Below are 26,641 nucleotides of genomic sequence, written 5' to 3'. Positions count from 1 at the left end.
AGGTGAAAGACCTTTACCCCTCTCCTCTTTCATTCGCTCCCACCTTCCCAAAGCCCTGGGACCCGGGGCTGAGCTGAGCGTGGGGAGTGAGCGAGCTAGCGAGCGAGAGAGAGAAAGACTAGCCACAGAAGAGGCTGCTGCGCACGGTCGCTTCCCTTGCGCGGATTCCATGTGGATCTTTCGGGTTTCCCCTCTGGTTTTTGGATTACAAATCTGCACCTGAATGATCGCCTTGTCTGGAGCCGGGAATCTGCGTCTGGGCCAGCGGTAGCGGCTGCAGACCCCCGAAGAAGAGCTGGGGGGGGGTGGGTGGGAAGGGTGGGAACCCTGGGGGAAGAAGAGGCTCCCGCAAGAAGAGGACGAATTGAACGGGCTGCATTAGCAAGAGAAGAGAGTGTGGAGAGCGGAATGGGGAAATTTCAGTCCAAACACGGTAAGAGCTGGAGTTCTTGCTGCAGTTGGGAATCGAGCAGGAGATAGGGGTTCTGGGGTTGGGGTGTTAAGGAGGGAGGGAGAGGTGCTTGAAGTGGGCACTTTACATCGGGATGTTGCATCCTTTTGCGGGTTGAAAAACAGGCATCTCAACAGTGTTTTTCCCCTTTTCCCTTCTTCTGCCCCTCCTCCCGGCTCCCCACCTCCCGTCTCTCTTCCTCTCTTCTACTCTGCCTTTGCCAACTGGCGACAGCCGCATGCAAGAGAAGAGAAAACCCAGAAGGTGAGAGAAAAGAGGGAGCTGGGGTGGGAGGGTGGAAGGACTGGCGATCCTACAAGGGCTGCGGATTGCTTGGAGCGGGCCTGCTGGGTGCTAGCTGGGTCAGAGCTTCGTCCCGTCCCTTTGCTCCCATCTGGGTGTTCGGGAGGAGGGATGAGGATGCTGCCTTCGGTTCTGGGGAGAAGATGCAGGGAGAGCAGCTCCCTGCAGCCGTGGTCGTTGGTGTCTGCTTGGTTTACTGACCTGGGAGGTTTAGGAGGGGGTTCATAAGTAACCCTGGGTATCTCCTCCTGAGCTTTTGGAGTGAGTCGTCTCATCCGACTGCAAATCTCACTTTTCCAGCCCCCGGAGGGAAAAGCTTTGATCTCACTTTGGTATGGAAATCTCAGAGACTTTTCTCTCTTGGAAGAGACGGGATTCTGTATATCTCCCTCCTCTCAGCTGGGGTTGGAGAGCGGTTTGGGAAATAGTTAAACTGTGGCGGGGAACGGCTGCTAGCTACCTTGGGACCTCACTTTAGACTGGGTGAGCCCCTCCTGGCTGCGTCTCCCGAGCAGGCTCTCCCCCAGATTTCCCCGCCCATACGACCCCCCTCTGAACATCCCCCAATCCCGTGCGAGCCCGCAGAGTGAGAGTCGGAGGTTCGGTTGCCTCCTGCCTCTGACTTGTCACTGGAAGCGCATCTTGTAACCACTCGGAAGTGTGTGGTTTTGCCTTCATTAATAGTTTGCTTCCCCCCTTTCCTTTGGGTTGTCTGTTTCCCGTATGTCCCGTGCTGATCGGGTGTTGCAGGGGACAGCTTTGTGGTGAACTCCTACGTGGGCAACCGTAAAGGCTTGGAAGAAGGAGAGAGGTTTGGAGTCGGGGAGCACAGGTCGAGAGACAAACAGGTGAGACACTCTATCATCCATCCCGCCTAGCTTCGGCAGCTGCCTAACAGGGCAGGGGAATTCTATCCACTTGATAAGCTCGTGCTGGTGCTCTGGCTTCTTCTAGAGATAAGGAATTATTCTTCTTATACCCTTACTTGGAACCGCAGTTTTGTACTTAGAAGTAACAGGGAGGGAGCTGGTTCCTAGTGTGAAATTGTGCATCAGAAGGATAAAGTATCAACACCTGGTGATTCAGTGTAACAATTTCTCCAAAATACTGCTTCCCATTTGTGGGGGTAAGAAGATTTAAGACATTTGTGGAAGTATAGAGAGATACAACCTCAAAAGTAGACTGAGTCACTAGGTTTTTACCTGTAAATTGGAAAACAAAAATGCCTTTTTTGTATTTAAATCAAAGTAAGAATGCCAGTGCCTAGCATTTTGCCTGGAGACATTTAGTGGAGCAAAACCCTCAGTTGTTGCCTTCTTTACCTCTTCTTTCTGATCAAAGAGAGCATGTTCCCTGGAAGAGAAGGGAAGAGTCATGAGTCTAGGTTAATGGAGATTTCTGGTTGGCATGGCTAGATTTTGGACAGAACCTTTGATTAAGCTCTAACGTGTTTGGAAATGCATTCTCAGTCATGGATCATTCCATGGGGGTTTCCTTATTTCATGAAGTGTAACTGGACCTTTTTTTCTCTTTTCTTTATTCTTCTCATTGTCCTCCTCACCCTCCCTTTGAAATATACAGTTTCAAGAGTTCTTAACCTGTGTGGTCTGTGAACATACTTTAAAAAAAATTGATGACTATATTTCAACATAGTTTTAATTTCCTTTGTAAGATGTATTTCATTTTATGCATTTGAGGAGTCCATATATAGGCTTCACCAGACTGAAAAAGGGGTCCATGACATAAAAAAGGTTCAGAACCCCTGATTTAGATGTAATGAAACATCTTGGTCTCCAGGCAATGATAAATGTTTGGGGTATAGAAGGGCATTTCTAAAGCTGAGGGGATCTCCCATTTGGGAGGGGCATTATGGTGTTGTAGTAGAGTGTAAGCTCCTTGAGAGCAAGGATTGTTTCATTTTCAGCCTCTGTGTCCCCTTTGGACATTTTACACATTTAATAAATATTTGTTGATTGATTGATTGATGGAATACTCAAGATTCAGGTGCCTAGTTCAGATTCTGCTGTTTCCTAACTGTGTGACTATGGACAAGTTGTTCAATCTCTCTGACCCTCAATTTCCTCATCTACAAAAATGATGATAATAAATCCCCATACCTCATAGGGTTGTCATAAAGTTCAAATAAGATTACATATGTAAAGTACTAGATTAATGTCAGATGTTATTATGCTATCTGAGTTTTATCAGAGCCTCACCTCTGCATTTGCCTGGAAGTAGGTAGGAAAATTCATTTATAGAAAATGAAAGGGGAGGTGGTTCTTTCATGTTTTTCACTTGCCAGTCAGCTTTCGGGCAGTATCTACTGAGCATAAAAGGTGGCTCATACAATTATGGTCAGATCAGGCTCAACTGAAAAATATACTTGGCTTGGATTCATTCATGAGCCCAGATTGTATGGCCAAAGTGGATGGCAGGCACATGGAGTCAGCAGATTTGTTCTTGTGTGGAGACAACATCTGGTAAACAGGACCCACTAAGTTTTTGTCCCCAGGCAGAATGAGATGGCTGTTTGGCAGTCCTCCCATTAGTGTGATCAATGAGGACTGCCAAACCAAGTAACTCAGCCCTCCCCACCACCCCCCCACCCCCACCACACCTCCCGAAAGTCTCCAGTGGATTTTATGGCATGATACTTAATGGAATTGCAAGAAGGTGCTGATGAAACTGATCTCCAGAGCGTTTAGTCCTACCCTCTTCCCATAAATGAGTCTGAACCTAAATCACTTAAGACAAGTGTTGGCTGAGACACTAGCAGCTTTCAAAAGGACAATCATCCTTCTAGTCTCTGTATATGTTTATTTGTATACTTATCAGTCATTTAAAGTCATTTGCTGATGTGGGCATAACACTAGTGTAGTTCCCTGAAACTGAAGTTAGAATGTGATATAGTGTGGGGTGGGGAGGAGGGGTTAGGTTAGGTATGTATGTGTGTGTGTGCATCTGTGTATGTATATATGTGTGTATGTATGCACACACACACCTAACTTATCAAATCACATGTTGAAAGTGGTAGAACGTATTAAGCGCAAATCTTATTCTATGTAGAAAGTTCCACTTCAACATAGGGAACACAAAATCTTGCTAAACTAAATATTTGCGAAAGATGATAACATTTTAAAAGCTGCCAACTATGAAAATGTTCTTAATATTTAGGGGGCATACCCATATACTATTTCTCAATATTTTTCTCCATCTATAAACTTGTCTTAACACATTTACCCATTCTTATTTTTGGCAAAATTAAAATATTGTCTGCTTCTTTTCTGTGGATTACATATTGTCCAAGGGCAATAGAGAGATGTTGAAAACCAATCAATTTTGTTCGTGCTCTCTCTGTCTCTGTCTCTGAGTCTGTTTCTATCTGTCTGTCTCCTCCCCCACAACTTGGTCTTACACATCTTATCTAGCCCTCATTTACATGTCATTAACTTCCTCACAATTAAAAAAAAACACAAATTTTTTTAAATGGCTTATTAAAACCAGTATTTAGGGTTAGAGAAAGGGTAGTTGTGGATTATGGGGTTGAGTAAGGACTTCCTAACTAGCTATTAAGTCTTGTTCTTTTATGACATTAGGTCTTTTTTGTTTTCCGTAGCTCCTCCTGCATTACCTGAAAACAAAGCACTTATTAATTGCTCCATAGAGTGTGATCAAATGAATAATAAAAGTTTCTAAAACCCTTTGAATTAGCCTAGTTTGTATGCCTTGGGAAACTGATCAATTAAGTAAAGGTAAGTTCACCAAGTTCTGAATAGAGTGTTCGGGGAACATAAGAGGAGAAGCAGGTTCAAACAAGTAAGATTCAAGTATTTTTCCCCCAAGTGTATCCTCTGAAAATTTGAATTGATTATCATGACTGATGTGTGGTATTGTGCTGCATCTTACCAAATTGAGGATTGTTTTAAAATTAACTATGGCAGATATGAAAATCTTCTGCTCATATTCTTCTTGGACCCATAGAATCTTGGAGTTGAAAAAGACCTTTGAGTCCACCTGACTCAGGAATCCCCCTCCAACATCCCTGACAGCCTTTGCTTGTACCCCTCTACCTCCAAAAGCAATCCATTCCTTTTCTGACTAGCTTTCATTGTGAAAAGGTTCTTCCTTCTGTTCAGCTAAAATCTGCCTACTCAAACTTTTACCAGTCATGCATGGAGGCTACAAAGACCAAAAAAGAAGATGGTTCCTGTCCCTAATGAGCTTCTCATCTACTACCTTTTTAAGTTAGCCTACTTCTTTCTTCCTGAGCTACATAGGATCCCTCTTCTATATCACCACCCTTCACACACATAAAGACAGGTATGCTCTGCTTCTCTTTTCAAGGATAGGAAAACCTCTTCAGTTATTTTAATTGTTCCTCATACACCGTGGTTTCCAAGCCTTTTATCATCTTTGTGACATACTCCAGTTTATCAATGTTTGTTTTAAAATGCTAGCTAGAACTGCACAAAATCCTCCATGTATGTGCTAACTAGTTCAAAGAACAGAGATTGTCATCTTTGAAGATTGAAGATTGTCACCTTTACTTCTATTAGTAAAGCCTTTCCTTGAAGGAAACGTGTTAGCAGTGGATCACAATGAGCTTGCTTTCAGTCAAGTTAAATCCTTTAGCCTTTTCCACATGAATTGGGACAGAGTATTAGGACAGATCTTCTTCATTATGTACTTAGACTTTTGACTTTTTGAACCAGTGTTCAAGACTTTACATTTATTTATCCCTGTTGAGTTTCATCTTGTTATTTTCAGCTCATTGTTCCAACTTACTGATATGCCTCAAGTCTCTCCCCACTCCAATCTATCCTCCATTCATTTCTATTTGATGTTCAAAGCCCTTCATAACCTACCCACCCCACCTCCCTATTTTTCCAATCATCTTACACCTTACTTCCTGCCACATACTCTTTACTCCAGTGACACTGACCTCCTGGCTATTCCAAGAACAGACTCCATCTCTCATCTCTGAGCACTTTCTCTGGTTGTCCCCCACACCTGGAATGCTCTCCCTCCTAATCTCCACCTCCTGGCATCTCTGGCTTTCTTCAAGTCCCAACTAAAAATCCTGTCTTCTACAGGAAGCCTTTCCCAACCTCTCTTAATTCTAGCACCTTCCTGCTTTGAATTATTCCTTCTTTATTTGCTTGTGTAAGCTCCTTTTGCCTCTTTTTGCATTCTCACTGTTTAATGCAGTGCATGACACACAGTAGACACTTAATAAATGTTTATTGACTGGCCAAGTATTATGATGAAGTCTGCTTGACAAAAGCAGAGGGAGATGGTATAATACAATAGCCCTTCTAGGAAATGACTCAGTTGGTAATTGTTTGGTTATTAGAATGGGCAGCTGTGAAGCCATCTTTAGCCACATCTGCTGGGTACAGTAGGTGTAATATAAAGGTCCTGGAAAAATCATTTAATAGAGAGACAAAGAATCACCTAGTACTGGAAACAGAAAGGGCCTTGGTGATCATTTATCCCAACCTACCCATTTCACTGATGAGGAAGCTGTGGTAACCTAAAGTTTACAAGACATACGTGGGCTGTTCTAAGGTTAAATAGAAAAATTAGGTATTTTCTTAAAGTGGTCAAGAATGGCATCTTGGAAACTTAAGAGTTCTCTGAGGAACTGAGATTTCATTTGCAATTTATTTTGTGTGATTGAATTCCATAAGGTCATAGGATGTTAGAACTGCAAAGAAGGACCCGAGTGATACATCATCTAGTCTAGGTTTTGCTACATACCATTCTGAGAGAGGAAGAAGCCCCTCTAAGTGTTGTCTGGCTCAGCAAGGCCCCCAAGACGCCTCCCTCTAAGCTGATGATAGCTCCTCCAGAGCCATTTCCTTCTTAAAAGATTAAGATGCTTTGAACATTAAGAAAACATGGACTGAAATTGTTGTATATAGCAAGTGGCCTATGGAGAGAAGTAATGTATGTATATTCATCACTGTCATTCAGACATAGTAACATTTATGTTTGACATACAAGCCTCTGAAAAAATGACCCTGCCATTGAAAAGCGCTGAGGTTTTAGCTAGTGAAAAGGAGATCTGTACTCAGAGTGAATTTAACTAGCTCCTGGTTCAGAAAGTTTATAGTCTTAGTTTGGGACTTTAAAGAAGTTTTTTAAGTGAGGAGTAATTTAAACATGAAATCTCAATGGCATCGTATTTCACCACAGCATCGTTGCTGACACAAAGGAATTATCCCAAATAACTCAAAAGTGGTCTTTCAATTTCCCATGGAAGCCAGATATGAAAAAAACAAAGCAAATCGAAGAGCTGTTTTCCAAAGCAGATTGGACAAAAGGGCTATGGTACAGTAACAAGAGCACAGAATTTGTATTCAGAAGAGTTGGGTTCAAATCCTGACTCTGTTGTGAGACCTTTCAAGTCATCCAACCTCTCTCATCTCTAAAATTATAGAATTGGATCTCAAAGGTTTCTTCCAAATGTAAATGATATGAAGTATTTCTTGCTTTGGGAAGTGGCATGTGTCTATGAAATTAGCTGTTTTGCAAACTGACAAATTCTGTTAGTCCAGAAAGGAGAAAATATGAGAAAATGTCCTATGTTGTATATGAGTCAATGGGCTGAAAATTCCAGTTTCTAAAAGCAAAGAGCTCTTGAGCTGTAATATCAGCTCCCCTCCAGCTAGTCTGCATCATTTGCCATGGTTTTATTAGCTGAATTTTGGAAGTTTTTGAGAAAAAAATTCATAGGCAGGAAATAAACGGCCAATATACACAAAAATTTTGTGCCAACTGAGTAACAGTTTGTTTTCTTTCTCTGTCACTTTTTTATTTGTGGCTTATTTACCTACAGAATTTTAGTTTTATTAGTTAAGAACTTACATATTGCTTTTCCTTAAAAGAACATAAGGTCTATTATACTATCAGAAATTCAGATTTTGAAAGAGAACCGTCATCCCCCTTCTATGCATTCATGAATAGATGGCCTGTAAGTTGCCATCTATCTATAAAGAGGCCTAATTTTAAAAGAAATATTGCAAATGCAAATAGCAAATTATTACACTTAAAAGATTTGGGTTCACTTAGTGAAGTTGTTTAGTATAGTGCTAATGAAAATGTGGTCGAAGGTTCAACAATCCCTGTGTTCTCAAAACACAGAATCCCTATCCAGGTCTGTACAACATTCTTTGCAGTTTCCCTTGGGTACTAGGAAGAACAACTGGGTGCTATCTCTGCTACTAGAAAAATGACTCTAAGACCATGGTGAGTCATTGTGATCCAGAATGGAATATTATAGTAAAATCTGGGATTACGGTTTAACTTAGAAGGTGGTAAACTTTAATATATAGTCAACTTTCAGACAACTTGACAGGTTTTCCATAAAAGACTATACACAAGAAAAAAAATCATCAAACTTGGGAAATGAACATCTCATGAAAGGTTTTAAATATGGACTTCAGTAGATAAAATTCTAGCAACCATCAAGGTGTCGTAATTCATATGAGAAGACAATGTGCAGTCCTGGGAAGAAGAATGTACTTGGCATCAGGGGAGACCTCAATCCAAATCCCACCCCTGACCCTTGCTGGCTGTGTGACCATGGGTAAGTCAACTAACTTTCTGAGTCTAAATCTCCTCAGCTGCGAGATACCTGTGGTTCCCATCTCATAAGTCTTTTTTTTTTTTTTTTGAGGATTTATATAAAGCCCTTTTAAAAGTCCTTAAAGGTTAGAGCTATGGTGAACATAAGCTATTAGGACATCTCTTTTCACTTTTAGTGATTTATTCTTTATCAATGGAAATAATGGTTGTGATGCTTATCATTGGTGCTGTAATCCTTTGATAACATGCTTGTGGGAGTCAATCACAAAGTCAACTATAGAGTCTGGACCAAGAGAGAGTGAGAAAGATGTGAGTTCAAATCTGGCCTCAGATACTTACTAACTCTGTGACACTGGGCAAGTCACTTAACTTCTGTCTACCTCAGTTTCCTCATCTGCAAACTGGGGAAAATAGTCAAACCTGCCTCCCAAGGTTGTTATGAGGATTAAATGAGATAGGATTTGTAAAACAGTTTACAAATCTAGAGCTTTATATGAATATTGTTATCAATTGAAATCTATTTAGTATATGCCTGTTTGGTATGACAGTTGTTAATAAGGCTTAGTTTTAGTTCTGATTTGGAAGTACCTGTTATGTGTGAACTGCTATGCTAAATGATGAGAGGAATACTATTATAGAAGTATTGACTATCACCTCTTTAAGGTTATTCCTGGTGACTGAAAACATCTGGGCTTTCATCTAAACTTGGTGCAATATAAATGTTTGAGAGAATTTCTGCCATTTCTTTAGAAACTAGCCAACCATAACTTAAATCCTCATACATTCAGGAAAGTAGAAAAACATGGGTGTGGTAGCCCCCAGGCCCATATACCTCAATTTTAGCCCATGTGCCTCAACGGTTCACATTTATCTGCTTGTTGCCTCTTGATTATCTGTGTATGGGATACAGCAATAATGTAATGAGACCCAGCAAAAAAGAGACCCAGTGGAATTCATAGGAAGTTAAGGGGGGGGGGGGGGAGGAATCACTTGATCCAATAATTTCTGGATCTTTCATGCCATCTTTCCTTATCTCCTTAGCTGATAAGGGTACTTAGTTGATAAGTGCTTTTTGGTGACTTTGAGTGTTTGTGTATCTAGACTCTGGGAAAGTCTCTGTCTCAGTCTGTATCTGTTTTTCCCAAGGAGACAGCCCTGCCTGGTGATGAGAACCTCAAGATAAGAGTTGGGACTTTTTTTTGTTTTGGGCAATTTTATGCTTGCCATACTGTGAGCAACACAGAACTTTCCCAAAGGGAACAATAAGGTCTGTTACCTGTCTATATGTTGAAGTTGTTTTTGAATTGTTTTTCAGTAATGTTTGATTCTTTGTGATATCATTTGGGGTTTTTTTGGCAGGGATACAGAGCAGTTTGCCACTTCTTTGTTACAGATGAGGAAACTGAGACAAACGGGGCTAAGTGACTTGCTCAGGGTCACACAGCTAGTAAGTGTCTAATACTGGATTTGAACTCAGGTTCTCTTGACTCCAAGTTTGGTGCTGTATCCACTGCACCACCTCACTGCCTTCTGGTGAGGGCCAGTCAGTAAATAAACCAGAGATCCACTCTGAAAATAAAAACCATTCTTAGAATGTAAAAGCTCTTTGAGGGAAGGGACTATGGCATTTTTTAAACTTTGTATTCCCAGACAAAGGGAAGCCCACTGTAACAGATGTAACGATGGTCTTAGAATCTGCGTTCAAATCCTGCCTCTGACAGCTTTGTGGCTCTAGGCAAGTGACTTAACTCAACTCCTTATTTACAAAGTCAGACTGTGATTTCTGTTGGTGGAGGAAGTCTCTAATTGGTAGAATCTGACTGATTCTAGGAGTATTCCCTAGCATTTAGTACAGTGCCTTACACATATAGAAACTTAATAAATATTTATTAAATTGCTTAATTCAGGAATTCCCCAATGTTTGTGTGTCATGGACCCCTTTGGTGAAGGCTAGGGACCCCTTCTCAGAATGTTTTTAAATGCATAAACTTACAAATATAAATAATTACATCAAAATGCAGTTATCAAAAAAAATTGTTTTAGTCCACAGCCCCAGATTCAGAACCTCAATGTAACTGAATTGATTTAAAGTATTTAACAGCCTTCCCTCTTCTGTAGGAGGGGAGGGGGAGGGAGGGCAGTGGAAAGATTCACAGAGGCTCCTTGGCATGGAAAGCCCCTTTTTGGCTACATTCTCTGTATCTCTTCCTCGCTCATTTGATTTAGTTTCATGTCCCTCACTTACTATATTTGTTCTTGCTAGACATGCTGTAATGCTGTTTCTCCATTGATGAAAGGAAGCCATTTCTGTCTTTTTGGCTAGCTTCAGTGAGTTAGGCACTTCTTGTTGTTGTTGCTTTTGTAAATGGAAAAAAGCTTTTGAATCGCTGTCAAGCACAGTTTATCTCTTGACATTTGGAGCTTTCCGAAATAACCTGGAAGTGTACAGAGAGTCATTCCAACAGGAACCAGGAGTTGATGAAAGCAAACCAGGTTGAGTCAGTGCTTACGTTTCAAAGGGAAATGACCCAAACTGAACAGAGCCGAATTACATCCTGCAGGTGTCTTACAAAAACCTCTCCCAGTTTGGGTTTGAGTAGGGCTTGTGAGGAAACCATAAACTGACTTCAGAAAAATAACTAGTTTTAGAAGGAAAAGCCTTATATAATCTTATGAAGTTATTAGAGAAATATTATCCAGAACTCTATGGAAGTCCAGAATGAAATGCGGTCACGGCACCCTGCCAGTGTTAGTGTGTGGTTTGTTACCAACTTGAACGAGACCTGACAGTTGTTTCTAAGAGAGGAAAGGTATTGCTGAGCACTCCCCTTGCAGAGATCCTATGGGCATTGTGGTGAGGCAGGCAACTCAAAGGATTTATTCATAGAGGGGCCCCAACTTGAATCTCTTTCCTACTTCTGAGGAACTTTTTAGAAAACATCATTGATGGCTGGAAGACGTCATACCCCATGCCTCACTTGTTAATTTTAGATCAGACATGAGTACAAGTAATCTAAGAACCCCTGTCTTCCAAGGGGAAGTGAGTGAAAAATGTGTTCAGTAAGTGATACAGATCCAAATTGAGGAGTGGCTTCCAATTCAAAACTGGATCTCCTTACTCCCAAATGTCACCATCTCAGAAGCCATCTCCTCCAACCCTCTTATTTTATAGAAGAGGAAATGGGAGCCCACACGGATGAAGTGACCTGCCCAGGGTCACCCAAGGAATAAGCAACAAAGGTGGAATTTGAACTCAGGTCTTTTGATTGTTGAGCCTGCCCCCTCATGCTGCCACTAACCATTTCTGATCATCTCTAGGACAGCTGTTCTGCCCTTCTTATTCTTGTTTAGTTTCCCATAGGTTCCTATCAATTTTGACTTCTCTCTCAGGCAGCCAGGTGCTCTTCTGTCCACTGATGGGTGAGAAGAAGGAAGAAGAACGTCAGCTCCCTGTTTTTATTACTCCTGGAGGACTGGTCAGCAGCTATTTTCATTCTACTCGCAGTTAGTTAGTTACCTCTTGGGCTGGAGGGAGTTCTGTTTTTCCCTTCCTTTTAAATCACTCCATTTGTAGTCTCTTCTGTTCTCTGTTTGAGCTTTCATCTGGCAGAAGTTCCTGCAGGTGAGGTACATATTGGAGTATGGATCAGCGCCCAGGAAAGCCTCGGGGCTGCTCTTAGAAAGAGAAATCAAAGATTGTGTGTCAGGACGTTTAGTGTAGATCTTTTTCTTCCTTTTTTCAAAATTCTAATCTCTTTTCCACCAAATTCTAATTGCTCAGAGATGCTACCTCTTGTTTATAATTCTCTTCTTGTTGGGTAGGCCTGTTAAGCCAACAGCATCCATCATCTTTTCCAATGAAAGACCAGGGGATTCTTGTTGCCTTTTTTTTTTTTTTTTTTGGCTTTTCTTCTCCATTAGTTGCTCTTAGAAGCTTGTAGAAAAGTACCTGTAGTGAGGTTATAAAAACACTTTCATGTTGAAGATTAAACTTTGTATTGTTTGGAGTGAAGTTAGAATCCACAAGATAGAATAGAGCAAAAGTTCTTCTAGAGAAAGAAGACTTCTCCCAGGATTCTGGGTTTTTTATTTTTCATTTTTTTAAAGTATAGTTCAGGCTGGAGTAATGGTTGTCTTCTAACATTTGCTTACATCTATCAGTTATATGGCTCTGGACCACATTTTCTTCTCATTTTTTTTTACATGGAGCAATGAAGTCAAAACAGAATTCTTAGCTTTCTCAGAAAAAAAAACTTATTCATTAGGCAGACACTTTGTTTTCACTTACACATGGAAATAAAGAAGAGACTATTCTAGATTTGCCTTGGTTCAATTTCCAGAGTCATAAATGTAGAAGCAATGCAGCATAAGGAACAAAAACCAGCTCATTATTCCCTTTGGATTTGGCTTTGACCTGCTAAACAGAGGCATGGCTTGGTTCTCTTCTCTGAGATTTGTGTGTGCCTCTCCCATCCTCTATAATTAGTCATCTTTTCCCACCATCATCCCAGTGTCATTGACTCCATCAGTCTGGAGCAGCAGTTCTCAAAATGTGGTCCAGAGACCCTAGGTGGTCTCTGAAACTCTTTCAGAAGGTTCATGAGGCCAAAACTATTTTAATAATAATGCCAAGGTATTTTAATTTCTAATATTATAAGCATCAATAGCTATAGCCCATATAAACAAAAGCTCTTTGGACAATGTCTTCCACAATTTTTAAGAGTATAAAGGGGTTCTGAGACCAAAAAGTTTGTGAACACCTGGCCTAGAGCAGACGTATCAAACTCACAGCCCTGTGGTCTTCAAAACTGCTGAATTTGGCCCAAACCAGATTTAAATGTAATTGGGATATGTTTAACAAAATAAATTTAAAATGCCATACAGCATAGATAATGTTAACTTGTGATTTTCTAAGTCAATATGCAACCCACAGAGATCCATTTCTATTTGAGTCTAGAGAATGGTTGCTATTCCAAGGCAGTTTTCAACATGGCACAGTTCACTGGGACTTCTTGATTATAACAAGCTCTTCGACACATATAGGGAGCAGGCACCCTGTGGCACTGGAGACCATGATGGTTTCTGTGATGGAGGACATAGTGATGTAGTGGAGAAAGTTCTGGATGCAGATCATATTGCCTCCCAACAAGTCCTAGTCTTAAAGCTTTCAGGTCTTCCTTGACCCTCTGTGGCTAATGGAACTCCTCTCTCAGGGAGGACTTCATTGCATTAAATTTCTTTACTTTAGGAAGGATAAAAGCTTCCTCAGGGGAGATCTCATAATTTAAACTTTCTCCCTCAGTTCATAAAAGTTCAACACAGACTTTTGAGATCAAGTAAGAGTTCTCCTGCCACATTATATATTCTTCTAGAATGGTCATGAACTTCTCAATGAACCTAGTTATTGCTATGATTTGGTTTCCCTCCTCCTACATTTTAGAAAGCTTTCCAACACCCAGCTGGGGTGTATCAGTGTCACCATATTGTTAACCCACATTTTTACATGCTGAACCCTTTTTTCCCCCTGGAAGGGATCTTAGGTTGGAGGTAGGGCTGGGGGAAAAGGAGGGTTGTGCCTTTTTTCTTTCATTTCCAAAGCCAATTACTATAATTCCTCCATGTTGTTTTAGTTGGAAAGGAGGGTGGGCTTTTTTTTTTTTAACTATGTCCCAAATATCCAATTTTAATAGACCTTGTAAAAGTGTTTCCCCTGTATTCATCAGTAAAAGAAAATGTATTTAAATGCAATTCAAGCTTTGAGCACTAATTTCCTTTCACTCCAAATGAAATGGTAAAGAGTTTTACAAGGGCAAAGAGAAGGTTGGCGGATAGGTTATAGGCAGGAGAAGTGGTTGGTTGGGGTATGTTTTTAAGGAATGGGGGAGGGAGAATGGTTGGGCATTTTCTCAAACAGTTGGTTAATTGGATTTGCCATCTGCTCTAGAGAAACATCAAAGAGCTTGAAGGGGGAGAATTTGAGGCCTCTCTTTCGATCACTAGCAGTGATGATGATGTCCTGCCTCATGACCAGCTGCTCCATCTTCTATCTTCTCCCGGGACAGATTTTTAAAAAAAAATTATTGGTTTGGCTGGGAGGCAGAGCTACCACCTGCCTGGAGTCCTAGGCACAAGAGTATGCAACTTTGGCCAGTGAAGCAGTTGGCCAGAAGTCTGCAAGCTGCATCTGATCCTGCTGAAAATTACACCACTTCTCCTTCTTTTGTAATGGGAAAAGGCATGTTGGGGACCATGGAAGTGTTAAGTGCCAGTGTTGACTTCTATTCCAAGATGCTCTCTTTTCTCATGGCATCCCACCGGTTCTTGTGTCAACCTCTGGATCCCCACACCCATCCCCAAACCTTCTCCGTCTTAAAGACTTAATGTTCTCTCTTAAAAGAACTGGAGTTTTGTGGGTTTATCAACCACCACGATACTATATTCATTTTCTTCTGTATGTTGTATACCTAATCTGTACCACTAATCAACCTCTTTATTTTTTTAACCAATACCAAATAGTTTTGACAGTTACAGATTTATAGTGTAGTTTCAGGTCTGGTAATGAGAGGCTCTTTCTTTCACTTTTCTTTTTCATTATTTCCCTTGAGATTCTTAACCTTTTTGTTTCTCCAGATGAGTTTTGGTTTTCTTTTTGTTTTAGCTCTACAGTGTAATCCTTTGGTGGTTTGATTGGTATTGGTATTGGTTTTTAAATTAACTTAAATAGTGTTGTCCTTTTTACTATATTGGTGCAACTCAACCACGAGTAATTAATGTCTTTCCAATTATCTAGGACTGCCTTTTTTTCTGTAAAGAGTATTTACATTTATGTAGTTGCTGTGTATACCTTAGTAAGTAAACTCCCACACATTTTATGCATTTTGGAGTTATTTTGAATGGAATTTTTTTTCTGTCTGTTGCTAGATAGGACATGGAGATGTAGTCATTGGAGACCGTGTAGCGTTCCAGAAAGAGGACTAGATTTGAAGTTAGAAGACCTGAGCTTAAATTCCAGTTCTTTCACATTTTTTTTGGTGAGACAATTGGGGTTAAGTGACTTGTCCAGGGTCACACGGCTACGAAGTGTCATGTGTCTGAGACTGAATTTGAACTCACATCCTTCTGACTCCAAGACCAGAGCTCTATCCACTGCGCCACCTAGCTGCCCCTAAATCCAAGTTCTGTGTGAACTTCTTTGTGTGAATTTAGACCAGTCACTTCATTCTTCTGGGCCTCAGTTACCTCATCGAATCTGCAAAATGAAGGATTGAACAAGATGACGCCGGATATCCATTACAGCTCTAAGCCCACGATGCAATTAAGAAAAGCTCTGGGCCTACCTTGGGATTAAGTGTTTCAAAGGAAATTATATTAAAAGATGTTCACTTGTAAAACCTGAAATGGGAAGGAAAAAATTACATGTGGGCTTTTAAACTTTGTGACATGTGTAGAACTCCAATATCGAACTGCTTCCACAAAACTCATTGGTTCCTAAGGCTTTCGTTTGAATTGTGAATCCTTACTTTGTGGTTCTCATAGATGTAGATGATCCATTTACCCATTAGGATTTGCATGTCTGACAGGAAATTGCTTTCCTAGTTTTCACTATGGAGGTTGCTTAATTTTGGAAACAACGAATATAAGCTCAGCTGTTCTAATGCTATTCAGTGCCACTCTGTTGCCTTATTCCTAGCTGGGAGGTGATCCTCAGTTCTTCAAGTCCTAGGCCAGGGGAATGCAAGTTCTAACAGGTCCTAACAAGGTGGGAGGACCCCAAATAGGGAGGGGTCCAACAACAGTCTGCATGTGTCTGTCATCTGAAGACCAGCCCAACTAAATTCAGAGAGCCGCATCACTAGGACGGGTGGTAACGTTTTTGGCCCTAGTAACTTACCTAGCTGGTCCAGTGAATTCTGAAGGGATCATGATATGAGTCAGTGGGGAGAGGAGGGAGAGGTTATCAAAATAGCTCTTGGTAAAAATCACAAGCAAGTGATGAACTTGAGAGGTAGCCTGATGTTATAGATAGAGCTGACTTTAGAGTGAGGAAGACCTGTGTTCATATTCTTATTTTGACACATACTGCCTATATGAACCCAGATAAGTCACTAGGTGGCACCATAGTGCATAGAGTGCTAGGCCTGGAGTCAGGAAGACCTGAATTCAAATCCTGACGACATTTACTAGCTGTGTGACTTTGAGCAAGTCACTTCACCTATGTTTGCCTCAGTTTCCTCATCTGTTAAATGGGAACCATAATAGCACCTACCTCACAAGGTTGTTGTAAAAATCAAATGAGATAATATTTGGAAGCATTTAGCACCATTCCTGGCAATAATAGACACTATATGTGTTAAATAATTTTGTAATTATTACGTAATCCTTCAGTCCCATCACCCCCAAAAAAAGAACTCTCTAAGATTTTAAGGCTTTTCTAATACCATTTGATGCTAGTGCCTTTTCCTGTTGACTATCTCCAATTTCTCATGTATATCTTGCATGTACGTAGTTGTTTAAATGATGTCCCCTCCATTAGCCTGTGAGCTCCTTGCAGGCAGGGGCTATCTTTCACCTTTCTTTGTATCCTCAGCATTTATCACAGTGCCTGGCACATAGTAATTGCTTACTAACTAACAAAATGCTTATTAACTGACCGAATAACTAGAATTTGCAGATGAGTTTCTAATCTGTATCCTTGTAGAGGGAGGCTTCATATTGGGGCTTCTCTAAACTATTGAAATCAAAGGTCTAGACAAAAAAAATTCAAATGTTTTCCTTCCTTCAGTTAACTTTTTTTTTTTGACTAACAAGTTACATAAACTGCATTGAGTAGAAATTTTTAATGTAGTAATTTGATTTTTATCTACTAGAATAGATAGGAATGGTTGGGTTGTGATCTATGGATCTTGTCATTTGTCCTTTGTTCTCAAAGAGGAACATGACATCAGGAAGGTGACGCCATGACTTGCAAGTAAATTGGATTTAAGTGAAGGAAGGCTGTTCGAGGTCACCAGCCTCACTTTCTCCACTGGAGATATCTGGGTCCAGTGGCAAGATATAGATCAGGACGACAGAGATGGCCCCAGATGCAGTGGGAGACCTTGACTTTTTTAAGCTGAAGTCTTTCTTTGTTTGACTCAGTTTGACTGAGGCAACACCCAGTCAGTGATTAAGGCTAGGTGAGAAATGAAGCAGAGAGTGAAATGAGAAGAACCAGGAGGACATCGTACATAGTAACAACCATATTGTGCGATGACTAACTTTAATAGCCTTAGCTCTTCTAAGCAATGCAAGGATCTGAGAGAACGCCAAAAAACTCACGATGGAAAATGCTATCCACATCCAGAGAAAGAACTATGGAGCCTGAATGCAGATCAAAGCATACTATTTGCTCTCCTTTTCTTTGGCTGTTTTGTTTTGTTTCTTTTTTCTCATGGTTCCTCCCATTAGTTCTAATTCTTCTTTACATCAAGACTAATGTGAAAATATGCTTAATATAAATGTATAAGTAGAGCCTATATCAGATTGCATGCTGTCTTGAGGAGGGAGGGGGAGAAAATTTAAAACCCAAAATCTTATGGAAGTAGATGTTGAAAACAAAAATAAATTAATTAATTATAAAAAAAAAAAGAAATGAAGCAGAGAATGGCCTCTTTTACCTAGTCAAGAAAAAGTAATCAGTCTGGGAGAGGAAGACCCTCTGGGTTTCTGGCCAAAAAGGAAAAAATTGCCATTTACATTCATTCTGAGCAATCAGGGCCCAAACACTGACCTAGTGAGCTTGGGCTGGAACCTATTGTTGGCCAGCCAATGAGAGCCAGAGTGATCTGGGCTTAAGGTATGGTCCTTAGGAAAGAAATGTAGCTGGTAAACCTCAAAATATCTTGGGATGGTTTCATGGATCCTTTGGGTAGAGCTGCAGAGCTCTGTCCTATGTGGACAGAGAGAGGGGAGAGGAGAGAAGAGGGGGTAGGAGATAAGTGGGGGAAGGAGAGGGGAAGGAAAGAGAGGAGAGGAGGGAAGAAGGGAGGAAAGGAGAGGAAAAGGCAGGGAAAGGAAGGAAGAAAGGATGGAGCTTCATTACCCAACTGGCCAGTTCCAGTTGGGTGCCCCATAGGGAAGCTCATACTATGTCATTGAAGGGAATACCCATATGGGTGAACCATTGGATCACTGGGGTATAAGAGCTCTTATCGTTAGGCAGGGTCACCTTGCCAGACAAAGGAGAAAGGAATGGTAGAGGATGAGATGGATGGACAGTGTCAGGGAAACAACAAGCATGAACTTGGACAGACTTCAAGAGATAATGAAGAACAGAAGAGCCTGGCATACTATCTATGGTCCATGGAATCACAGAGAGTTGGACACAACTGAAAAACTATGTATCATACTCCCTGGTGCTTCACCAATAAAGGCTTTTGTACCTCCTACTAGGCCTTTGATTCCATGATTCTTCAGTAGTCTTCCTACCTTAAAAATGACAACTCCATTGTGAAACAATCCAACCATTTTGGAGAGCAATTTGGAACTATGCCCAAAGGGCTATCAAAATGTGCATACCCTTTGACCCAGCAATAGCACTTCTAGGGCTGTATCCCAAAGAGATCATACAAATGGGAAAAGGACCCACATGTACAAAAATATTCATAGCAGCTCTTTTTGTGGTGGCCAAGAATTGGAAATTGAGAGGATGCCCATCAATTGGGGAATGGCTGAGCAAGTTGTGGTATATGAATGTGATGGAATACTATTGTGCTGTAAGAAATGATGAACAGGCTGACTTCAGAAAAACCTGGAAAGTCTTGCATGGTCTGATGAGGAATGAAATGAGCAGAACCAGGAGAACATTGTACACAATAACAGCCATGTTGTGTGATGACTAATATTGATAAACTTAACCCTTCCTGGCAATACAAGGATCTAAGACATCTCCAGAGGCCTTGTGACAGAAAATGCTATCCACATCCAAAGAAAGAACTATGGAAGTTGAATTGCTATTTTTTTCTCTTCTGTTGAGTTTTTTTTCCTCTTTCTGATGGTTCCTCCTATTGGTTTTAATTTTTACTTACAATATCACTAATGTGAAAATATGTTTAATAAGAATGGAAATGTATAGCTTATATCAGATTGTGCGCCCTCCTGGGGAGGGTGGTGGGGAGGAAGGGGGAGAAAATTTTTAAACTCAAAAGCATATGGAAGTGATTATTGATAAATCAAAATAAATTAATCTAAAGATTTTTAAAATGACAACTCCAGATCTGGTGGTAGGCAACCCTCTAGTGGGTTATGACTCTACATATAACCCAGTAGTCCAGAGTTAGGTTCCAGATGGCGAGCATTTTCAGCATCTTTGGATCTTTTTATGTGTAGTACATACATTGTGGCCCACTGGAACCACAAATATTTAACTTTTGAAATGCCACCTTTTCTCTGTAACATCCAGATTAGTCACTTAGATGTCCATTATATTTGTGTCATAGTCCTCTGACTGCTAGCTTCCTAGTTGTTTTGGTTAACTGATAACCTCAAAGTAAATAAGGGAATAATTGCAATCCTCTATAACTAAGGAAGCAGCTAAATGGTGCAGTGAATAGATTGCCAGGCTTGGAGTCAGGAAGACTCATCTTCCTGAGTTCAAATCCAGTCTCAAGCATTTGCTAGCTATATGACCTTGGGCAAGTCACTTAAACCTGTTTACCTTGGTTTCCTCATTTGGAAAATGAGGTGGAGGATGAAATGGAAACCACTCCAGTATCTTTGCTAATAAATCCCCAAATGGGGTCACCATGAGTCACATAGGACTAAAACAACTGAACAACATTTAAAACAGGTATTTGGAGACATCTGTCCCATGCATGGTGGTGGGGAGACCTGAAATTCTTCTGTTATACTCACTCTCCATATTATTTTAGCTAGTCTAAAACATCATTTCCTCTCATCATTTGGTTTCCACTTAATATTATAGTGGATGCAACTTACGTAGGTTATTTCAAAACTTGTGAAAAAAGTTGGAGAAGAGAGAAAGTCAATTCAAGATGAAACTGATATTCCACTTTTAGACTGACGTGAAATGACCTGACACTGGATAGCATCTGCCTTTTTGCAAGGCCTCCATGGCCTCCTTAGTTCTCATGAAGCTAATAGGAAATTTTGTCATATGAGAAACTAATGGAAACAACTATCTTTTTTTAACTAGCTGTCAATATTAAAAGTAGATTTCATTACTTTTTTTTAACTTAGTGGTTTATTTCAAGTTATCATGAATCACCTTTACCTGCCCTATCCTATTGTAACATTGAGCGAAGTGAGTGATAGGATAGAGCATTGCTTTTGCTTCATTTGGTGAGCAACAGTATTTCAAATCATGAAGTGGGTCTTCCTGTTACTTAAGGTCTTGCATGTTGACATTTCTAAACATTAATGAAGCTTGGCTATGTGGTGTTATTGTTGTTCATTTGTTTCATTCGTGTCTGACTTGTCATGACCCCATTTGGGGTTTTCTTGGCAAAGATACTGGAGAGGTTTGCCATTTCCTTCTCCCGCTGGATTTACAGATGAGGAAACTGAGGCAAACTGGGTTAAGTGACTTGCCCAGGGTCATACAGTTAGTAAGTGTCTGAGGCCAGATTTGAACTCCAGGAAGATGAGTCTTCCTGACTTCAGTTATTAACTGTATCCCCTAAGATTCTTGAATAAAGGTAAATTAGGAGGCAGTGTGGAGAAGTGGAATGATTTCTGCACTTGAAGTTAGGAAGAACTGTGTTCAAATTCTGCCTGTGATACTAACTAGCTGTGGGACCTTGGGCAAGTCATTTATCCTCTCTTGAACCTCAGTTTCTTCCTCTGTACAATAGAGGTAATAATATCATTTACCTCACAGGGTTGTTGTAAAGAACAAATGGCATGACATCTGGGAAATACTTTAGCAACCTTAAAGTGCCATATAAATGTCAGCTCTTATCTTGTCCAACCTTCTTTATTTACAGATGAGGAAACTGAGGCCCAGTGAGGCTACTATGCTTGCCTAAAGTCATCCTCCAAATAAGAAGCTAATTTGTAAAATGGGGAAAATAAGAACCCCTGAGATAATGTATGTAAAGTAGCAAATCTCAAAGTTCTATATAAATATTAGCTATTATAATAAGATTGTTTCCATTTTATAGCTGGTTAAAATGAGTCCACCCTTGAGTGGACTTTCTTAAGCTTGAGTGATTTTCTTAAGATGACTGCTATCACTAGTGGTGGAAATTAAAAGGTGCGCACATGCCAGCTAATTCATAGTTATTCCCTCCAATCATATCCCCTGTCTTTATGAGGGTTGTTAACAGAGGTGCTTCCATTGAAAGCTCCTTGCATCAGAAACCCTGCATTCTGTACAGTTCTTCCTCCATGTCCATCCTGACACAAGAAGGGATGGATTAAGAAAAGGAAGACATTATGATAGCACATAATGAGAGTTAAAAAACATGTCGGAATTACTTGGGAGAATAAAAACAATTACTGGTAGCAAATAGAGAGCTGAATTACAAATCTTATCTCTCTTCCCACTTTGTGAAGCATTAGGAGAAAAGCATTATTTTTTTGCCAGGTCCCAAGAAAAAGTGGAAGCCATTAACTTTTTTGGAACTTAAAGGCAAACAATTACCCAGCCCCTCTCTCAGATTAAAAGATTATTGTTAAGTGAAAAGGAATGCTTCAATTAAAGTTTTAGAGATAGAATTCAGTCCACTGGCCACCAGATAGTCAATTGGCAGGTATTTAGTGAGAACCCACTATGACTGCTGAGCAGTCATGTGAGTGTGAGTGTGTGTATGTGTGTGTATGTGTATACATGTGGTTTTCTGAAATTGGGCAGATCTTTGCAAGTATGTCTAGTATCTAGCCCAATGCCTTATACACAGTAGGTGCGTAGTCCATTTTTGCTGAATTAACATTCAGGTATTATTGATTTAAGTTTGCACTCAGTATTTTTGGAAAAGTTTACACTGTTGAGGTTGCGGTTCTCTTTATAGTCCATAGGTTCCTAACCTTTCTTTTATCATGGACCCGTTTGGCAGCCTGGTGAATATTATGGCCCCCTTTTCAGTATAAAATTTTTAATTCATAAAATAAAATATGTAAGACTATAAAGGAAGCTAAATATATTGAAATACAATTATTAGATTTTAAAAAATGAGTTCATATACCCCACATTAAGAACCTTTGGTTTAAGGTGGGCATGCTACCCTCTCATTTTACTGAGAAATGCTAAGTAAGGTTAATCCTAAATTTAAGGAATAAGATTGATGTCCACAGGAAATGCGGGGGTAGATAACAGATCCAGCAATGATCCATGGGACCTTCACACTAGAATGCTGACTAGAATTTGGGCATGCATTGTAGCAGCCCCGCTGGATTGTGATGTGATCGATGTGCTAATGCAATCAAATAAAAAAAGAAAGAAGAGGGCAAATGATTGTTTTCCCCTCACAGGTGCTTAGAGAATAGTATCTTTCGCATTTCTTTATCTTATTTTATCTATTCAACCTTGTGAGGGAAGCAGAGTGAATATTATTACTATATCCTTTTACAGGTGAGGAAACTGAGGCAGAGAGATTAAACATCTTGCCCAGGTCTATGACTCTTAGGGGACAGACACAAGATTGAAATTCAGTCCTCCTAGTTTAGCATTTCCCACTACCTGTGTTCCCTGTCGTTTTTCTAGCTGTTGTCTATATATCCTCTGGCAGTGATTGTGGGTGACCCAAAGGGCAAGAGTAACCCAAGAGGTACCTGGTGGATACAAGTAGGCTGCAGCGTGTTTCCTGTGATGACCTACATCTCTAGAAATCCTACAAAAGAACTGGCTTGAGGTCTGTCACTGAGGAAATGCATCCTTGAAAAAGGACACGGACTGGATTTTGTGGTGAGATGAAGGGATAGCAGGTAGACAACCTGAACAAAGTACTGATTCCCATTGGATGTAGAAAGGTGACCTGTGAGGTCCTTTCCAGCTCTATAGCTGACCTATATGGAACTGTACCTCCAGTATCTGGGTGCATCCTTTGTGAATGATTATGAAGAAGAAGTAGAGGCACACTGGACAAGGAGTTTTGGATGGATCACAATCTACACCAAGAAAAGGAATTTCTCATATCGATGAAATCACAGATCTATTTGAAGCAATGAACTGGGAGTAATGAATGCAGGAAAGCTAGTTCTATCATACCTTCCCTGCCCCTTTGGACTCTATATTCCAGGAAGTGGCCATGGTGGACTAGCATTTGGCAGATAGGTTTGACCTTGCATGATAAAGCTACCTTGCACTTCATATTATATTTGGAGACCAGGCATAGTCCTGGATGCTGAGTGCCTACGATTCATCTCTCCTGTTACTAGAGAAGAGCTTCTTCTCCTCAGTTAATTATAATAATGTGAACCGTCCGTCTCTTTTATACTGCTTTTATGGCTTGGATCCATGCTTCAAAAGCATTTAGCAAGCACCTAGTTACAGAACGGAATGGTGCTAGTGGCTGTTTCCTTGGCTCAGCAGCCAGAAGGGCTGGCTGGTTAGCATGTGCTTAGGTCTGTCCCATTAATGCAAAGGGACTTGAGCAGGAGCTTGGGAACTGAAGCAGTGTCTATGTCATGGAATCCTGTCTGTTCCTTCCTTTAAGGCTATACTCACTAATCATTTAATTTCTAACCTGAGTTGAGAGACATTCCATCAATCCACCAGAGACATTTTCCGCAGCATAATAAATGATCTGTTTTTGGCGAAGTCCCATGGTGAGGCTCTAAAAATTTAAATGTAGCATTGGCTTCGGTTTGGGCCATCTCCTTGGGATGCTAATTCTTAGCATTAAGAACCTGAATGTAATTAGACATAATGCTTTTCAGAAACCCAGCTCTCCCCTCAAAGTGAATTACATCAACTGCTTTCGTTTATGTGAGCTCTCATCTTCTTTCATGTCTGGGGAGTATTTGGCAAGGCACCGAGCTGGCAGGCTTTTATGCCAACATTAAACAAATTGGGTCTGTTAGATCCTGTTTGTTATGCTGTAGCTCGAATTTATTTATAATGATAGCCAGCTCTTGGCAGTTTGAAGTAGGGGGATTTATTTTCCTTTTGTTCTACACAGTGTCTTCCCAAGGAAATTGCAACTAGTTGTGAGCTATGAAGTCAGGGGAAGCTAGCTCCTAGCAGAGAATATTTTAACATGAAACAATTCAAATTGGGGATTATGTTTATGTGATAGTTAAAATGTCAGGGCTGTTTTGAGTTTACTGCTGATGATGTGGTTGGGTTGTATTTGTAGCTTACAACTGAGAGTTAAGAATAATAACTAACAGGAGCTATCATGCTCCTTCAGGACTCCCAGGATAAGGACTAGACGGGAAAGAGCTTTCTACCCAATGGGTTCTGTCAGCAATGGAGAACTCCCTCCTCCATTTTCTGTTTTCATACCATTTGTAAGTATTGAAAGTCAAGTGTTAAGTTAAACGTGTACCCAGCATTGTATGGTATGTAGTACCCCCTAAAGAGAAGGAGGTTTAGTTACCCAGTTTTCTTTCCTTTCAATTCACTTTCATTTTAATTGGGGAAGCAATTGAAAATCATTTGAAATGTTGACACTCATTTGCCCTTCGAAAAAATGCTCTTATTTCTTAATAGGATCTACACCCCTGGATGAGCTCTGCCTTTTGTGGGTGCACTTAGACCCTTCCTGTCAGTCCTCTTTTCTCTTGGGCTCCCAACATTCTGATCTTAGCTTTCAGGTCTTGTTTTCAGGCTAGGACTTGCCACGCCATCCAGGAGGAGAACGGAGCTAAGACGCTCCCAACTTATTTTCCAATGCAGAGCCCCAGTGCTTCTCCAATAATCCCATGTGTGATTCATTATGTGCTTTTTGGTTCCTTTGTTGTGTGCCTGCTCATTTCTAATCCTTAGTAGAGGCTTCTGGGCACAGAGAGATGCCAGGTCCAAACTGGAGTCCTAGCCAATGGAGACTTCAAATGCTCCTCAAACAGTTCTTCATGCCTGACTCTGGGGAATGTGATCTGGTGGACAAAAGGGAGGGATGCTCAAGAGGCACCAGTATTCTGTGGGCCTGCTTTTGATCATTTGTTGGCTTTGGGAGGGTAAAGCAAGACATACTGGCAATTGTTCTGTGACTCCCTCTTCCCCTGCCTGCCCCCCACTCCCCAATTTGGAAATAGAGAGGATTTCACCTATACCTTCTGCTCTATGGTGAGAAAAGTACTTAGAGATTCTTATGCATTGAAAAGCTATGAATTTTAGAAACATGAGGTTGAGAGCTGTTGGAGAACTTAAAAGATGATCTAACCCATTTTTTTTCTCATTTGACAAATGTGGAAACTGAGGCACAGATAAAGGAAGTGCCTGGTTCACCTGTGACCCAGCTATTTCACAACAGATGAAATGAACAAAAAGTGTTTTGCATTAAGTTGACCAATTCTTCTCCATTCTGAATGGAATGATTTCACTATTCCTAAAATAGCCCCAGATGTGAAGGCGGGGTGGGTCAGTCCTTCCAATAGGAAAGAAACTCCATGAGGGCAAGAATGGTTTAGTTATTTCTTTGTCTGTTTCTAGCACAGGGCCTGGCACATGATAAATAATTTTAAAATTTACATTTGAATTCTGCAGGTGGGCCAGAAAGCAGATGGAAAACTAACACCACGGTGCAACCATTGCATAGTTGTTTGGCTGGGTCCTCATTTAGTGTAGCCTGCAAGTGAGAAATAGCTGAGTCAGAGCAGCCTGGTCTCTGGTGGACACAGTCTTTTATCAAATCAGGCTCAGATGATTGGAAGTGCCAGTGGGCAGAGAGCTTGTTAATTGTCACAGATGATGATGCCTTGTGGAGTTTCCTGAGCTCAGAAGGGCTCTTTGTTGTTGCCAGCAGGACTGCTTATCCTTGTTGGAGTTATGATAGGAGGGGATGAATCAAGAGGAAAATAGAGAAAGAAAGATTGTCTTTTAGATACTAATAACAAATAACTCATGTCTACTTCAGATTTTTCTCTGGTCATGGCACTGTAACATGTGAATTGTGATATAACCGAGATAATTATTACTTATAGATGTATTTGATATCAGCTACCTGGAAAAAATTTCCGAGCTCTTCTTGAGTTGGGATTCCACATGTTTTAAGACTTCAGGAATTAATGTGATTTTATTAGTAATCTCATTTTCACTTTTGGGTTGGCAACCACACGCATTCTGGACTGTGCTTGATAGAAAAAAAATGAGAGGCACAATGCTCCAGGTTTTTGGAGCAACTGGTATCCTACTAA

The 26,641-nt window shown here is 40.6% G+C and overlaps 1 protein-coding gene across 1 annotated transcript in view; it reads left to right on the top strand.

Moving 5' to 3' along the window:
- The first annotated feature begins 331 nt into the window (after positions 1-331).
- The window catches only part of NKD2 (NKD2, WNT signaling pathway inhibitor), a 102,133-nt gene continuing 75,823 nt past the window's right edge, over positions 332-26,641 (top strand). The window contains exons 1-3 of the mRNA XM_027869112.1: positions 332-433; positions 686-715; positions 1,505-1,602. Of these exons, the coding sequence (XP_027724913.1) occupies positions 409-433; positions 686-715; positions 1,505-1,602 (153 nt within the window). The 5' untranslated portion in view covers positions 332-408. The remainder of the gene's footprint in view (positions 434-685; positions 716-1,504; positions 1,603-26,641) is intronic.

This window comes from Vombatus ursinus, unplaced genomic scaffold (genome assembly GCF_900497805.2).
Source record: "Vombatus ursinus unplaced genomic scaffold, bare-nosed wombat genome assembly UNPS02014791.1, whole genome shotgun sequence".
NCBI classification, from domain to species: Eukaryota; Metazoa; Chordata; class Mammalia; order Diprotodontia; family Vombatidae; genus Vombatus; species Vombatus ursinus.
The sequence above is the reverse complement of the archived record's forward strand: the minus strand, read 5'-3'. Positions and strand labels throughout refer to the sequence as shown.